The following is a 17810-nucleotide window of genomic DNA, read 5'->3' as shown; positions in this document are numbered from 1 at the left end:
CTGCTGAGAGCAGGTGGCTTTGGGTGGGTGCAGAAAAGTCTGTCATCAAGACACGAATGCCAGGTTTTCAGGGACTGTAACTGAAGTTTGGCTAATCGGTGTTCTCCTGCTGCTGTCTCAGGTGACCGTCACCGGCAAGGTGTGCCCACACAGTGGGCCGGGGAAGTCCGTGTTTGTGATGGAGACCAGGGAGGCCGACGCCCCCGCCACCGTGCTGTGTTCAGTTGAGGAGCTGGCGCTGGCCCATTACAGATGCGACGGCTTTGACCAGGGTAAACCGAGCAACATTTCCCCGTCCCACTCCAGCCACCCTGTGGTGAGCAGCCTTGCAGAATCGCCAGTCAGTCGTGGATGGCTGACGTCCCCCAGTCTTCTGCCCATGGTAGAAGACACTGCTGGCCAGGAGGGTGTGGGAGAAGAATTTTACTAACTGTGGTTTTAAAGGTGGTCTCCTTCCACTCAGTATTTACCCCCTGGTGCCTGTAAGAAACCATGCTCTGTGGGGTGTTAGACACGGGTAAGACAGTTCTGCTGTCAGAAGCCTATACTGACCAGGGGAGCATAAGAAAGGCAGGAGACTGGCAGAGAGGCTGACTGTTAACTGGACCTGCTGGGGAAGACAGAGCCAGAGGGCTGGGCAGGGGAGTGCCAGGCCGTTTCTCACGGGAATGAGCCGGCTGTGCACTCAGGTAACAACTTTAAGTGCACTGAAGTACCAACTTCTGGGATGGCATCATGCCAATGGAACCAGAGAAGTTACTACAAACAGCAGTGATTTGAGCTTCTTTTAAAATGAGCTTTCTCTGTCTTACATAAGTCAGTAAGAATCCGAGCTTTCCCCATCTTCCTTTCTAATAAGTGTGCTGTGGTCACACTGCTCCTTGTGCCACTCCCTGTCTTGGGAATTGAAAGACTGTCTGCAAAGGAAAATGATGCCACCTTTGATGAAAAACGAAGTCAAGAAGAGAAAAACCCCACTTGTTCCCACTAGGCTTCTCTTCTCTTCTGCCTTTCCCTTTCTTTGGTCTCTTTTGTGTTGATGGAAGAGGGCAGTGTAGGGCTGTATTGTGCAGGGGGTGAGCAGTCCCGTGCCTCTCATGCTTCAGCCTGACTTTGTGTTCCTGAGGCTGCTGACGAGATAGTTTTTATTTTTGTAAACCATAAGAAGTGTAGTGAGGCCAGAGTCAAGGTTGTCTCAGTTCTATTTTCAAAGGAAGATAATCTGGGCGACTAGGCGTCCTTTTGTTTTGGACAAGGGTTTCATTCAGAGACTATTTTGTGAAATGTTTAGAGCCCAAGTCAGAATGAATTCTGCCAAATTCCAAGCACATTGTCTTAGTTATCTAGTGCTGCTATAACACATACCACAAGTGGATGGCTTTCACTAAGAGAAATTTATTCTCTCACAGTCTAGGAGGCTAGAAGTCTGAATTCAGGGTGCCAGTTCCAAGGGAAGGCCTTTTTTCTCTGTTGGCTCCGGGGGAAGGTCCTTGTCATCAATCTTTCCCTGGTCTCGAAGCTTCTCAGCACAGGGAGCTCGGGTCCAAAGGACATGCTCCGCTCCTGGTGCTCCTTTCTTGGTGGTATGAGGTCCCTCTCCTCTCTGCTTGATTCTCTCTTTTAAATCTCAAAATAGATTGACTCAAGACACAGCGTAGTCCTGTAGATTGAGTCCTGCTTCATTAACCTAACTGCCTCTAATCCTGCCTTATTAACACAGAGGTTAGGATTTATAACACATAGGATAATCACATCAGATCACAAAATGGTAGACAACCATACAATACTGGGAATCATGGCCTAGCCAAGTTGACATTCATTTTTGGGGACACAATTCAATTCATAACATTCCACCCTTTGTTGTTGTTGTTGTAAGGTGCCATTGAATCAGTTCTGGCTCATAGCGACGCTGTGTACAACACAATGAAACACTGCCAGGTCTTGTGCCATCCTCACAATTCTTATGCTTGAGCCCGTTGTTGCAGCCACTGTGTCAATCCATCTTGTTGAGAGTCTTCCTCTTTTTCGCTGATCCTCTACTTTACGAAGTATAATGTCCTTCTTTTCCGGGGACTGATCCCTTCTAATAACATGTCCAAAGTATGTAAGACTTAGTCTTGCCATCCTTGCTTCTAAGTAGCCTTCTGGTTGTACTTCTTCCAAGACACATTTGTTTGTTCTTTTGGCAGTCCATGGTATATTCAATATTCTTCGCCAACACCACAATTCAAAGGCATTAGTTCTTCTTCAGTCTTCCTTATTCATTGTCCAGCTTTCATATGCATATGAGGCGATTGAAAACACCATGGCTTGGGTCAGGCGCATGTTAGTCTTCAAGGTGACATCTTTGCTTTTCAACACTTTAACACTTTAAAGAGGTCTTTTGCAGCAGATTTGCCCAGTGCAATGCGTGTTTTGATTTCTTGACTGCTGCTTCCATGGGTGTTGATTGTGGACTCAAGTAAAATGAAATCCTTGACAACTTCAATCTTTTCTCTGTTTTTTCACCACCTCCCCCCCAAAAAAAAAATTCATGCCCTTGCCACATGTAAAACACATTCACCCCATCACATCATCCCAAAAGTCTTAAATCAACTCTTCAGTGCAAATTCCATCCTGGGACAAAATTCCTCATCATCTGTGAAATCTAGAATAACAAGTTATCTGCTTCCAAAGTACAAATGGTGAAACAGGCACAAGGTAGACATTTCCATTATGAATGGGAGAAATTGGAGGGGAAAAAGGGATAACAGGCACCAAGCAAGTCAGCAGAACACATTACATTAGCTCTCAGGTCTTGAAAATAATCCTCTGTTTTCTGAGACCATTTAGGCAATGGCCCTGCCCTCCAGACTCTGGGTGTTGGCCATACTGTTTGGATTTTGGGTGGAGGCCCCTCAGCCCTGGGCTTCAACTCTGCCTTCCAGGCCCACTGGGACTACAACTCTGCTCCCTTGGATTTGGGCAGCCCCATTCTCCTAGTCCATCTGAGTGGTGACCCTACCTTGGCCCCAGCAGGCCCCATTCGTCTGCTCCTTGGGCGTGGCAGCCCCACCCCCTCAGCTTTGGGCAGTGGATCTGACCCCATCCCACTGGCACTCATGAAAGGCAGCCCTACACTGTGGAACCAAGTTGGTGAAGATAATGACTCTTTGAAACCTAGGCGGCTGTGGCCCCACCCTTTGAGGCTGAGGCATCTATGATTCCTGTGTTCCTTGGTTCTTCAGCTTCTGCTTCCTGGTTCCTTGGCCTCTCCACCCCTTGGGCCCTTGGGCCAGCAGGCATCTGCCCTGCTTGGGCAAGTGTTCCAAAGCTCTTTAGCTCCACCAATAAGTGTCTGGAGGCACCCCACTCCACCAGGAAGCCTCCTGTGCAAAGGCACTCAGCTCTGTTGCTCTGTGAGTTGGCTCCAGGGCTGTGTCACACTGGTCTCTTGGTTCTGCTGCTGCTGTTTCTTTGCTGCTGCTTCTCGCTATCTGCGATGTCTCCAGTGTAACAGCTCTCGTCACTTTCTTCTGAGCCCTCACCAGAATTGTCTTTCATGTCCATAATTCTACCAACAGTCTCTTCAAGGCAATTTGGCTTTTACTATAGGCACTTTAGAACTCTTCCAGCCTGTACCTATCACTCAGTTCCAAAACTGCTTCTACATTGTAGGTATCTGTTAGAGCAGCACCCTACTCCCAGTGCCAAATTCTTACTCATCTAGTGCTGTTACAACAGAAATACCACAAGTGAATGGCTTTAACAAACAAATATATTCTCTCACAGGCTAGGAGGCTAGAAGTCTGAATTCAGGATGCCAGCTCCTGAGGAAGGCTTTCTCTTTCTGTCGGCTCTGGAGTAAGGTCCTTATCATCAGTCTATGCCTGGTCTAGGAGATTCTCAGTGCAGGGACACTGGGCCCAAAGAATGCACTCCGCTCCTGGAGCTTCTTTCTTGGTAGAATGAGGTCCCTCTCCTCTTTTAAATCTCAAAATAGATTTACTCAAGATACAACATAGTCCTGTAGATTGAGTCCTGGTTCATTAACATAACTGCCTCTAATCCTGCCTCATTAACCTCGTAGAGGTTAGTATTTACAGCACGTAGGATACTCGCATCGGATCACAGAATGGTAGCCAACCATACAATACTGGGAATCATGGCATAGCCAAAGTTGACACACAATTTTGGGGGGACGCAATTCAATCGATAACATGTGTGAACCTCAGAGTGGACGCTTAGAGCTCTTGGCGCTGATGCAGGTTAGGGCAGGAGGGCTGCTGAAGGTACTCAGGGTCTCACTCCTGGTTGGGATATAGCTGTAAAAGAATGAGAAACTATTGTGCGTGCAAATGCACCTAGAGTCAAAGAGAGACTTGATCAGTGTCCACTGGCCCAGGATGGGGTGCTGAGAAGGCCAGCCTTGAGGTACCTGGAACCTGAATCCTGCCACCTCCTTTCCTTGCCAGAGCCTGTGGTCCTCCTGTAAGAATGGTGGGGCGCTGACCTCCTGCTTTCCCACCTTGCGCCCACCCTCTGTGTTATCCTTAGGTGGTCGGGGTGGCTCAGAAGTGTGCATACACTCTTGTGAGGTCTGGTTCTGCTCCCTGGGGATGCCTGGGGCTTGGTGAGTGAGCATGCAGCCTTGGGGTGTGGATGACTGGCCCGCGTGACCTAATGGGACTAAGAGAGGAAGTAAAAGTGACAAAGTACGTATTTGGGTGTTGGGACTTGGCCATTTGAGAAAATCCTGATTAAAGCACATAAGTGAGTTTAAAAAGGGCCTGGCTACTTATTTGACATTTAGAACACAGCTTGTGTGCAGTCAGTCAGTGGCTATTTTTCATTCAAAGTGAGAACACTTCTGAGAGGGCCTTCTTCGTATCCACAGAAACCCAGCTGGGAATCAGGCTTCCCTGGGGCCGGGGGGACCCCCCGGCCATGCAGCACTCTGAGCGCACCTCGCAGCCTCTGTGTGACAGGCACTGCCAGCTCTCCTGCACTGCGGAGTGGCCGTCATGGTTTCTGTCTGTGGCTGCACTAACGAGTGCCACTCTGGGCGTCTCTGTTGTCACTTGGGAAAGCCTGGTCACATCATGGCAGTGAAGAGGAGTTTTCTTTAATCATTTAATTATTTCTTTTGTCAGTTGGAAATTGCTTGTGTTTTTGTGTTTATCACCATCAGTCTGTCTTCCTTTCTTTTATTATTTCTTTGATTTTGGTCTCAAAGAATAATCTCTCAACTATTGCTTTATCTAAGGCCCACACTGGAGAAAAGACTGGGAATATACCTCATAACTGGTAAAATGAAGTGGTCCACCTTTGCCCTTAGCAGATGGTCGTACTGAATAGAAAAAGTGGAATTAAATAACCAGGGAGAAGCCATGGCAAGGAGGCACTTGCGTGCCCGATAAAACATGAGCGACGGGGTAGGTGATCACGAAGGACCAGCAGGGTGTGGACGTGCCTTTATGCAAAACTAGAGAGGATAGTCCATATGCTGTCAGTATGAATATATGAACACGCATGTGCCTACCCAGTTTCTTTTAGTTTTCTTTCTTCTATACACCCCTCCTCTGAGACTTCTGGAAGCAGATCCCAAACATTATCTCAGTAATTCACCTGTGGTCTCGTTGTGAGGTTCACCCAGCTCACTGCCAGGTGGGATGTCCATTATGTCTTATGATCTTTGTCTCTAGACATGCCTCCCTTGTGCCCATGTGGTAGAGTTGCCTGGATGAAAATGCTATTTCCAAATATGTGAAAAACAGGGGTGTTCATTCACTTCAGCATCATGCAAGTATTCGGGAGAATAATGAGGAATATAAGATGTCTCCTGCCAGATAGTATTTTTAAAACATGGGTATCTTTTGGATTAGTGTTACAGATAATGATGAAGATTAATCTTTAATATTTTATTACTTACAGGGAAGGGGTGATGCTATTGGGGAAGATGTGCAAACACCAGGAAGACAGAGAAATATAGGAGAACTGAAAAGGTTAGAGATACAAGAATGGAATGAAAGTTCCAGTCCCTAGGGAAGTTGTAGGCAGCTTGGAGAAGGCATAGTTCTGCAGGAGTGACCAGGCCGAGGGGACCAGGACTGGCATGTGGTGGTCAAAGTGTGACCTGAGCTCCAAGAAATGCTTCCAGTTTAGCTGTGGACCTGAAAACAGATGGACAGTTCCATTTCCACGATATAGAATGGTTTTCCACTTATTAAAGTTGATGCAGTGGGAATGAGCTGAACTCTGCTGTCCACCTTTGTTCTCAAGGGGGGTTGTGTGAGGACAGTCTCAGACTCCTACAGGGAAGTGCATTTCTGAACTACTCAGAAGCATCACTAAAAATGATTTCACTTCTGATGCAAGCTCAGGATGGACCACTGAGGAGTGCAGGAGTGGTGTTACCTGCTGGATTCCTGACTTTCATGTCCACACTAGGACAGAAAACATATGGAAATAAGTCCCAGATTTACTCCTGGCTGGGCAAGAGCCCAATTTCCCAGTCCAGAGCTTTCTAGTAAAAGAGGAATTGACTTCAGCAGGGAGGCTGGGTGAGCCCTGTTGTTCCTGCTGCAGTCCTTTGGAATCAAGATCTGTTGCAAAGATGGGGGGCTAGAGGTGAGCATGAGAGCTGTGCTGATAGGAGGCTCTGGTCTTTCCTGATGCACTTTCATGTGGGTGTGGCACCAAGCACGGGGCAGGTGGGCAGCTTGGGCTGTGTTATGGCCTGCAGAAACACAACCTGTGTATGTGTGCCAATCCAGGTAGGGAGCAGCTCCCCATGTCTGAGTGTGTGGGTGCAGGAAATGTAGAGAAGCACCAGCTGATCAAGAAAAAGACAGATGGCTTCACTCTGCGAGGCAGGTCTGTGTGAACATTGCACCCTTTGGTCCCCAGAAATTCATGTCCTTGCCACATGCAAAACACATTCATCCCATCACATCATCCCAAAAGTCTTAAATCAAGTCCAAGTCCAAAATCTCATCTTCTGAATCATCAAAATCAAACATGAGTGAAACTTTAGGTGTATTCCATCCTGGGGCAAAATTTCTCTTCATCTGTGAACCTGTGAAATCTAGAGTGCAAGTCATCTGCTTCCAGAGTACAATGGTAGAACAGGCATAAGGTAGACATTTCCATTACAAATGTGAGAAATTGGAAGGGAAGAAGGGATAATGGGCACCAAGCAAGTCCACAACCTAGCAGAACAATTTACATTAGCTCTCAAGACTTGAAAATAATCCTTTGTTCTCTGAGATCATCTAGGCAATGGCCCTCCAGACTCTGGGTGTTGGCCAAGCTCTTTGGACTGGATGGAGACCTCTCAGCCCTGGGCTTCAGCTCTGCCTTCCAGGCTCACTGGGATGGCAACTCGGCTCCCTTGGCTTTGGGTGGACCCATTCTTCTAGCTCATCTGAGTGGCGACCCTATCCCCTCAGCCCCAGCAGGCCCCGTTCTTCTGCCCCTTGCACATGGCAGCCCCACCCCCTCAGCTTTGGGTGGTGGCCTCATCCCCCCTGGCACGCCTTAACAGCAGCTCCACACTCCAGAACCAAGTTGGTGAAGATCTGACTCTTCGAAATTTAGGAGGCTGTGGTTCCACCCTTTCAGATCCAGAAGACCATGGCCCCACCCTTTGAAACTGAGAAGGCCCTGCTGCTTGTGCTCCTTCCAACAGTTCTGTTGATCTCCGAGCTGCTCCAGGGATGGTTCTTTTCTTGGAGAATAACAGATGTAGCTCCTTTGGTCTGTTCCTTCTTGTAGAATTCCAAGAGGCAGACACGTTCTTTCCTTTCATTCTTTCTCTGTCCCCTTCAGTCTAAGCTGATGGGTCTTCTGCTGTAGTAGTTGGTTAGATGCATCAGTCACAGGCTTAATCTCTTTTACAAAAGATGGTGTAGCCACATCCTTGGTGAACATTCTAGGACATGTGTCTTTAGTTTGTACTGAATTTTCCGAATCTTTAAGTTCTGTTTTCATTTTGCACTGTTCATTTTTAAGTCCATCTCTTTCCTCTTGTATTTTACTATAAGCAGCAAGGAGAAATCACGTGGTCCCTTTAAGATCTTGCTTAGAAGTCTCATCAGCCAGATATCCAAGTTCATTACTTACAAGTTCTACCTTCCACCAAACATTTGAATGTAATTCAGACACATTCTTTGCCACTGCATAAAAAGCATCATCGTCCTTCCTCCATTGTCCAACACATGTTCATCATTTTCTTTTAAAGCCTCACCAGAAGTACATTTAACGTCCACATTCCTAGCAACATTCTGTTGCTGGCACCATATGTAATCTCTAAAGACTTTCTCTGTAGCTTCCTTACTTCCTTCAGAGCCCTCACCAGAATTGCCTTTGACATCCATAATTCTACCAACAGTCTCTGCCAGCCTCTATCCATTACTCAATTCCAAAACTGCTTCCACATTTTAGGTACCTGTTAGAGCAGCACCCCACTCCTGGTACCAAATTCTGTCTTAGCTATTTAGTGCTACTACAACAGAAATACCAGTGGATGGATGGCTTTAACAAATTTATTTTCTCGCAGTTTAGGAGGCTAGAAGTTCGAATTCAGAGTGCCAGCTTTAGGGGAAGATTTTTTCTCTCTGTTGGCTCTGATGGAAGTTCCTTGTCTCTTTGGCTTTTGCTTCCTGGTTCCTTGGAGATCTCCATTTGTCTTGGCATCTGTCTTACCCCATCTCTGCTTCTTTAGCTTCCTTTTTTATATCTGAGAAGAAATTGACTTACGACACACCCTACACTAATCCTGTCTCGTTGATATAACAAAGACAACCCGTTCCCAAATGGGATTATAAGCACAAGCAAGAGGTTAGGATTTACAACACGTATTTTGGGGTACACAATTGGATCCATAACGAGGCCCAAACTGTTTGTTCCACTCCAGACTCGGCCTCTTGTTTTTTATATGACCTCGGGATAGGTGGGTTTGTTTCCCAGTCAGTAAAACATGCGTGTGAGGAGGGGTGTGTGTGACCTAGATGGTCTTAGGGATGAAGGCTTCTATGAAAACTTTGACTTAAAAACACTGGAAGTACATTGTATGATGCTTGGTTGAAAAGGATGAGTAGAAACACTTGGGCTTGGTCAGAGGCCTCAGGGCCTTGGGATACTGCCTGGCCTCGCCTATTCCAGTCTGCTCCTGGGGCCTGGCCAGCAGCTGGGTCCGTGGGCCTCACCTCTTCCTGTCAGATGCCTGTCAGGAAGAGCTTCTCACAGTGGGTGGAGGGACGCCTGCGTCGAAGCCCCCAAGTGTGGGTGCTGGGCTTGCCAGCCGGTTAACCTCTGCAGTGTGAGGGTGGAATCGGCTGCTGCTGGTCGTTTGTTTTGACACTCTCCTTAAGTTACTGCTGAGTTAAGAATCACTGCTGCTTTGAAGTGTTCATTTGAACTTGTCTGTGGTTACTAAGATTTGAATATGTGATTGTTAATCCTCCCTCAAATGAGGCTTCTGTACGTAACAATAGAGCGTAAAAAGATCAGCTAGGAATGGCGCAAATGTAGCATTTGCTTCGGAATCTAAAATACTTAATAGAGATTGAATATGCAGTGGGTTATGGCTCTAGTTTTTTTTTTTAAACTGATAAAGCTGTATGACTTTTGTGTCAGGGATCCATGGGGAAGGGTCCACCTTCAGTACACTGTACGGCCTCTTCCTATGGGATGTCATCTTCATGAATGGGATTCCGGATGTCTTCAGGAACGCCTACCAGGTATCTCAGTAGTGCCACTTCCCGGTAGGCGGGACAAGTGCCACTTCCCGGTAGGCGGGCTCCGCACACGCTCGTATTGAAGCTGCCGTGTGTGTGTGTCTGTGTCTGTGTCTGTGTGTCTGTGTGTCTGTGTCTGTGTGTCTGTGTCTGTGTCTGACAGGCTAGAAACGTGCCTGTCTGCTGAGCCTGCGGGTTCTGCTTCTTCCACTGTGAGAATGCCCTTTCATTTAAAAATCTGATTAATGGAATTTCAGATGTAAGCATATTAAGTTAAACTTTAAGTCTAATTGACCTTCAACATTAGATTTTACACATTTAGTATAAAGTCAATTCGGCGTCAGCATTTCTGAGCCCCTACTATGTCCCAGGTTCTGTTCTGGCACTTTCACATACATTGTCAGACATGCCCACTCTGCGTCCTGCTGATTTAATCTCAAAGCTCTGTCTGCATAGTATTCAAAAAAACAAGCGTAGTAAGTTGCTTTTATATCAGATTACTTGTATCAGGTAATTTTTGACCTGTGTTTTGAGGAAAAGTTCAGTGAATGTGTCAGTTAAATTGTCCAGTTTCCAAATTTTGTAGGCATTGAATATTCCTAATGAATCCACTTCTACCCAGGCACAGTTTGAGAGCTTGTTTTCCCTGTGACACAGGCCTTCCCCCTGGACTTGTATACAGACAGCTTCTTTGCAAGCAGAAAAACGGCCATCGAGGCCAGGCTGCAGCTCATCCATGCTGCCCCTGCCGAGACCCTGCGCGCCTGGCTGGCAGCTGCGTGGCAGGCTCAGGAAGGCAGACTGGCTTCCATAGTCAGCTGGGACCGCTTTGCTTCTCTTCAGCAGGCTCAGGTAATGGCAGCTGTTCCCTGCATGGCCACATTTGGTCAGAAAGTAATGCTTTTGAAGTGCTGCTGGGTGTCTTTATGGCAACTGTCTCAAAATATCACATGTGCACACACACAGACTTACACACGTTTGTATGTGTGTGTATATCCGTGTGTGTGTGTGTATGATACCTCCCTTCTCCCATCCCCCACCCTCCTTCTCCAGCCCAGATGCCACTGTCGTTGGTGGGAACATGTTAGGGCACAAAGGAACCCCAGTTATGACTTTCCCATCCCTGGGGTAACAGCTTTGCTTTGCCTCTCCTGGGCCCCTCTGACTGCTGGGCCTGTGTGAGTTGTCACTGTGCAAGTCCGGAGTGCTCCCTCCAGACCTCCCCTCCTCAGGACCTCTCAGGATTCTGCAGTCTGGGCGGAGGCAGGCAGGTGACCAAAGGAAAACTTCCAGAGTTTGCCAGTGAGAATTTTAGTTCCAGCGAAGAACCAAGACAGCCTCGGGTTTACTGGGAACACATTTTTGCTTTCTTTCCACTGAGTTTTAACCTGTCTCGTGGTGTCTGGGATGTACCTCAGGGTCTCTGTAACAAGGGACGTGGCTAACTGTCCGTGTGTTCTGTGTTCAGGATCTCGTCTCCTGCTTGGGCGGCCGTGTCCTCAGCGGAGTGTGCAGGCGCCTGGCTGCTGACTTCCGACACTGCCGAGGCGGCCTCCCCGACCTGGTGGTGTGGAGCTCCCAGAATCATCGCATTAAGGTCAGTTTAGCCAGAATGGAAAGTCGTATTTGTGATTTTATTAAGAACCTAATCAGAGGCCACAGAGTAGGCATTTCATGTGTGGCTGTTGGCGAGATTCAATTCCTTGTGAGCTATTGGGCTGAGGGCCTCACTGTTTGCAGGCTGTGGGCTGGAGGCCACTCTCAGCTCCTTGCCCTGTGGGCCCCTCACAGCGTGACAGCTCACAGCCTGGCAGCTTGTTTGATCGGGACAGGCATGTGAGAAGAGCCAGAGGGTGTGGGTGAGAGAGAAGTCACTGTTTTTGGTAACCTGATCTCAGAAGACACATCCAGCACTTCCGTTTGTTGGAAGCAAGTCACTGGGTCCAGCCTACAGTCAGAGGGAGGGGATTCCATAGGCCTTGAGTGTGAGCAGGCGGGGATCATTGGGAGCCCCTTTAGAAGCTGCCTCTCAGGACCAGGCTAGGCTGAGGCATGAGAGGCATGGGGCCCTGGGTGAGCACCTTCTTCAAGGTGGGGCCCAAGCGCCTCCCTTGCCTCACCTTCGTCCCCACTCTGCTGCTTATCACAGGTTGTTTGTTTGCTTACTGAGTTTTGAGAGTTTTTTTCTTTCTTTTTTAAAAAATATATTCTGGACATGAGACCTTTTATCACATGTGTGATTTGCTAATATTTCATCCCAGTCTGTGGCTTGTCTTTTTATTCTCTTAATAGTGTCTTCTGAACAGTAGAAGTTCTACAGTTTGACAGAGTCTAACTCACCTCTTCTTTTATGGATCCTGCTTTTGGTGTCGCGTGTCAGGAGCACTTGTCTGACCCGAGGTCACAGTCTCACCTGTGTTTCCCTCTAGAAGTTGTAGTTTTACATTTAGTTCTCTGATCCATTTTGAGATAATTCTTGTATTCAGCATGAGGCATGGCTAAAGTTTCTTTTTTTTTTTTGCATATGGGTGTCCAGTTGTTCCAGCAGCATTTGTTGAAAACACTGTCCTTCCTCCACTGAATTGCCTTCCTTTGCATCTTTGTCAAAAATCCTTGTTGCATCTGTGTGTCCACCACTCGTCTGTCAGTGTGTCATACTGTGGTGACTTGCATGTTGCTGTGATACTGGAAGCTTTGCCATCGGTATTTTGAATACCAGCAGGGTCACCCTTGGTAGACAGGTTTCAGCAGAGCTTCCAGACTCAGAAAGAAGAAGGACCTGGCAGTCTGAAACAATTGACCAGTGAACACCTTAGGAATAGCAGTGGAACAGTGTCTGATATAGTGCTGGACCAGGCAGTGTTTCGTTCTGTTGTACATAGGGTCGCTATGATTGGAACTGACTCTGCAGCACCTAACAACAGCAGCAACACGTATGTGTGGGTCTATTTCTGGACCCTCTGTTCTGTTCTGTGGATTTATTTGTCTCTGTTACTTGATTACTGTGGCTTTTTATGTCTTGTAGTAGGATAGTGTAAGTCCTCCACCTTTGCTCTTCTTTTCCAAAGTTGGTTTGGCTGTTCTGTGGCCTTTGCAGTTTTATTTGAATTGTAAAATCAGCTTTCAATTTCTAAAAATAAAAGCCTGCTTGCTTGGATTTTTTATTGGGATTGCTTTGAATCTGGAGATCAGTTTGGTGAGAATTGCTATCTTAAGAATATTACATTGTTTATCAGTGAGCATGATACATCCTTTTCAGGTTCTCTAATTTCTCTCCGCAGTGTTACCACTTTTTCGTGTGTAGGTCTTGGATATCTTTTGTCAGATGATCCCTAAGTATTTAATAGTTTTGATGCTATTTAAGTGGTATCGTTTTTGTACATTTCAATTGCCAATTGTTTGCTGCTGCTACATAGAAATACAATTGATTCTTGCATATCGATGTTGTATTCTACAAACTTGATACACTCATAGTTCTAGAAGCATTTTTATATATACCTCATCGGATTTTCTACATAGACAGTCAGGTTATCTGCTAATAAAGACAGTTTTACTTCTTTTCCAATCTTGATGCCTTTGTTTTCTTTTTCTTGCTTGATTGCATTGGCTAGAACCTGCAGTAAAAAATGTAAGTAGTAAGTAAAAAGTAAAATAAGAGGTGAGAGTGGAAATCCTGTCTTTGTTCCTAATCTTAGGGGGAATACATTTAGTCCTTCACTTTTGAGTATCATGTTAGATGTAGGTATTTCATAGATACCTTTATCAGACTGAAGAATTTCCCTTATGTCCAAGCTTTCTGAAAGTTTTTATCAAATATGTTGGATTTTGTCAAATGCTTTTTCGGTATCTATTAACATGTGATTTTTCTCTTTAGTCTGTTAACGTGAATTACATTGATTGGTTTTTGAATGTTAAACCTACCTTGCATTTCTCAAATAAACTTTGGAGGGTTGTGATGTATTATCCTTTTTGTGTAAAGTTGGATTTGCTCTTGTAAAATGTTAAGAATTTTTGCATGTATGTTTATGGGAGATATTGATCTGTAGTTTCCTTGTAATTTTTTTTTTGGGTTTTAGTTTCATAGTAATGCTGACCTCATTGAATGGGATGGGAAGTATTCCTTCCTTTTCAGATTTATGAAAGAGTTTGTCTAGAATTAGTATTATACCCAAAATCTTTGGTAGAATTTACCAGTGAAGCCATATGGGCCTAGAGTTTTCCTTGTGGGAAGGTTTAAAACTATAAATTCAGTTTCTTTAATCATATAGGACTTTTCATGTTATCTGTTCCTTCTTGATTTGTGCTCTGGTGTGTCTTTCAAGGAATTTGTCCATTTCATCCAAGTTGTTGAATTTATTGGCATAACGTCGTTCCTATTTCTCGCTTATCATCATTTCTATATAGAATCTATATTTCTACTACCTTCTTATTCCTGATATTGATAATTTTTGTTTTTTACTTTTAACCTATTTGTGTCTTTATATTTAATGTGGGTTTCTTGTAGGCAGAATATAGTTTAGGTCTTTCTTTTTAATTAAATTTGACAACCTCTGCCTTTTAAGAGGGATATTTGGAACATTTACACTTACACTGTGATTAGTGACATGTTCAACTTCAAACGTACCATCTCGGTAACTTGTTTTCTGTTTGTCTTAGCTTTCCTTTGTTCTTTTTCTTTTTTTGGAATTTTTTTTATGATTGCATTTTATCCCTTTGATGGCTTGTTAGCTGTAATTTTTTTTTTTTTTTAGTGGTTACATTAGTGTTATAAACTTATATCTTCAAGTAATAGTCTGCTACTTCATGTATAGTATAAAGAACCTTTTAACAGTATACTTTCATATCTAATATCTGTGCTATTGTTTTCATACATTTTACTTCTCTGTGTATTATAAATTCTGCATTATTTTTGCCATATGCAGTTGATTCATAAGAAAAAGAATCTTTATGTTGCTTATGTAGCTGCCGACTCCAGTGCTGTATCTCTTTGTGAAGCCAGATTTCCATGTGGTGTCATCCTCCTTCTGCTTGAATAATTTCCTGTGACCTTTCTTGAAGAGCTGCTAGTGACGAATTCATTCAGGTTTTGTATGTCTTAAAAAGTCTGTTTCACCTTTGTTTTTGAGAGGTATTTTCTCTGGGTAAAGAACTCTATGTTGACAGTTTTTTTCTTTCAGTACTTATAACGTGTTGGACCACTGTCTTATAGCTTGCATTGTTTCCAGTGGGAAATCTGCTTTTTTTCCTTTGGCTTTTTAAAATTCTGACTGCTCTTGAGATCTTTTTATCAATGGTTATGAATTTAATCACGATGTCCTCAGTGTGGTGTTCTTTGTTTCTGTGCCTCTTGGATCTTTGGTTTATAGTTTTCATCGAATTTGGAAAACTTTTGGCCATTACATCTTTAAATATTTTTCCTATCTCATTTGGGGACTCTAATCTAATTAAATCTACATCAGGCTGCTTAATGCTGTTTACTTAAGAAAATCTTTTTTAATATATCATTCTGGATAGTTTTTATTGCTGTGTCTTCAAGTTCAGTTAATATGCAGTAAACAGAACTGACGCTTCCTGCCTTCAGACAGCTGACATCTAATAAACAGTTTTATATTGTGACCAGTGCCATGAAGGAAGTGCACAGGAGAATCTGCTTGGAGACTGGGGGTCTGAGGTGACTGTACACAGAGCACTGGAGGATAGGGAGAAAGGCACGTGAACACCCGGGAGACGTGTCCCCACGGGGCTTAGGGACAGCAGGTATAAAGGAGGGCCCTGAGTGGGACAGCGTCTGTTCCAGGAACTGAGAGGAGGCATTTGGAGTAGTTGACAGGTTCCCAAACATACAGTTTTATAGGTTATTGTGGAGAAGTTTGGATTTAATTGCAAATGTAACAGAAAGTAATAGAAGGGTTTTAAGCAGTGAAACAATCCACTCCATGCTTTAAAAGTTTTTCAATTGCTATACTAAAAATCCATTTACTGATTTTCTGTGAAGGACTGTCTAGTATCTAGAGTAGAAAAATTTCTCAAGGAATTTTATGTGTGTATATATATATATAAATATATATATAAGGAGCCTTGGTGGCACAGTGGTTAAGTGCTCGGCTGCTAACCGAAAGGAGAAAAGACCTGGTGATCTGCTCCTGCAAAGATTACAGCCTCAGAAACCCTATGAGGCAGTTCTCGTTCACGTAGGGTTGCTGAGTCAGAATCGACTCAATGGCACACAGTATGTATATAGTTGTATAGTAGAATAAGCCATTTAAATAGTTATTAGTGAAAACTACAATCGCTTATTTGAATGGCTATTCAGTTTCCATAGATACTAATCATTTTTAAAACTTATCTTCCAGCTGGTAGAAGTTAAAGGCCCCAATGATCGCCTCTCGCAAAAGCAAATGATCTGGTTGGATGAACTGCAGAAGCTGGGAGCTGAGGTAGAAGTCTGCCATGTGGTTGCCGTTGGAGCCAAGAGTAAAGGCCTCAGTTAAGAGCGACGGAATTAGGAGTATTTGGTCATGGCTTGACATAAGATTTTCAAAAGCAAAGCGTTATTACATTTTATTTAATGTTAGTTTTGTTACTGTCAATTATAAACCTGATGGTTTAATCACTCATCATTGTACAGTGTCTGTGTATCACAAAACGGTGTTTGCTTGAATATACTTATCCCACACAGTAGGTAATGAATTTTTAAAAGGTCAGGATATTAGTGGCCATTTTTGGAGCTGGATGCATACTATACTAGACTTAGAAAAAAGCAGGAAAAAACCCACAAGAAATGATTAACAGCTCTACAATGCTTCTTTCTGATAAGTTTACTGCAAATGGAGATTCCTGAAATTATCTCTTTTTTTTGTGCACTGTTTTACACATTCAGCTGTTAAACATTCTTGTTTTATGATTATCCAAGAAGGATATCAACAATTGAAACTCCAATTTCTTTAGCAATTGTCCCTTCTGCTTTTTTTAGGAACATCCTTAATGGCTAGCTTGGGGGTGCTGTATATAGAGACGACAGCATAATGAAAACAGGGCTGCTTGGCTATTTGTCTCATTAGCAAACCTTAGGCTGGGGAAGGGATATGGCAGGAAGGCAGTTATCAGACAGAATGCCAGGCCCAGGATCATAGTCTCCCATAGACTTGTCCTGAGGTCTTCTGGGGAAATATGATGCCCCAGTTTAACTGAATGGAAGGACCAGTTAAGGCATGGCCCATTAACACCCACATGGTTTTAATTACAGCCAGCACTAAACTGACGTTAGGAACATGATTGATTGCTACCTCATTTTAGAGAATGGATGGCACACACAAGTATAACAAAAAACCAAACTCGTTACTGTCAATTCCGACTCAGCGACCCTATAGGACAGGGTAGAACTGTCCCATAGGGTTTCTAAGGAGCAGGCGGTGGATTCGAACATGCCAACCTTTTGGTTAGCAGCTGAGCTCTTAGCCACTGTGCCTCCAAGGCTCCACACACAAGTGGATGGAAGAAATAGCCTTTGAATCTTGAATCACTGTATCCTTGTGGATGACTGCATAATAACTACAAAACAGACAATTTCTGTGGAACTTTTATTTTGCAGTCAAAATTGCCTTCACATTCATCACTGCTGAACAAGATCTTTCATCTTCCCACTCATCCTACTTTAACTCAAGTCACAATCAGTTTTAGGCACAAAGGTTTTAGTTTTCTCTCAAAATCAAGTTTTAACTATTTGAGGTTACTGCTACAGCAAGCAGATTTTGTGAAAGGATGTGCTGAATAGTTTTCACTCTGTTAGTACAAATATCTTTTCTTTAAATAAAGTTAGACATTTTAGACATTTTTGGTTTTAAAATTGATTTCCATCAAAAGATAACAGTGATACATGGTACATTTAAGTTCAACCCTAGCCAGTCCAAGGCTGGCTGCCTGCGCGTGTGGCCCGTCAGCAGGGGCTTTGCTCACAGGCAAGCCGTGCAGGGCTGAGTGCGTGGCTCTTTGGTATGCTGCACGTCACCACACTCAGGACTGCTGCTGCCACAATGTCCCGCGTGCCAGCAGAGGCGCTACGCAGCCGTACAATGTCCCGCGTGCCAGCAG

At 44.4% G+C, this 17810-nt stretch overlaps 1 protein-coding gene across 1 annotated transcript in view; it reads left to right on the top strand.

Moving 5' to 3' along the window:
• FAN1 (FANCD2 and FANCI associated nuclease 1) overlaps positions 1–17478 on the top strand; it is a 47584-nt gene extending 30106 nt beyond the window's left edge. The window contains exons 10-14 of the mRNA XM_004391318.3: positions 122–272; positions 9619–9722; positions 10377–10571; positions 11188–11316; positions 16073–17478. Of these exons, the coding sequence (XP_004391375.2) occupies positions 122–272; positions 9619–9722; positions 10377–10571; positions 11188–11316; positions 16073–16210 (717 nt within the window). The 3' untranslated portion in view covers positions 16211–17478. The remainder of the gene's footprint in view (positions 1–121; positions 273–9618; positions 9723–10376; positions 10572–11187; positions 11317–16072) is intronic.
• Positions 17479–17810: the final 332 nt, after the last annotated feature.

This window comes from Trichechus manatus, unplaced genomic scaffold (assembly GCF_000243295.1).
Source record: "Trichechus manatus latirostris isolate Lorelei unplaced genomic scaffold, TriManLat1.0 scaffold00019, whole genome shotgun sequence".
Lineage (NCBI taxonomy): Eukaryota > Metazoa > Chordata > Mammalia > Sirenia > Trichechidae > Trichechus > Trichechus manatus.
This window is presented reverse-complemented; position numbering and strand designations above follow the sequence as displayed.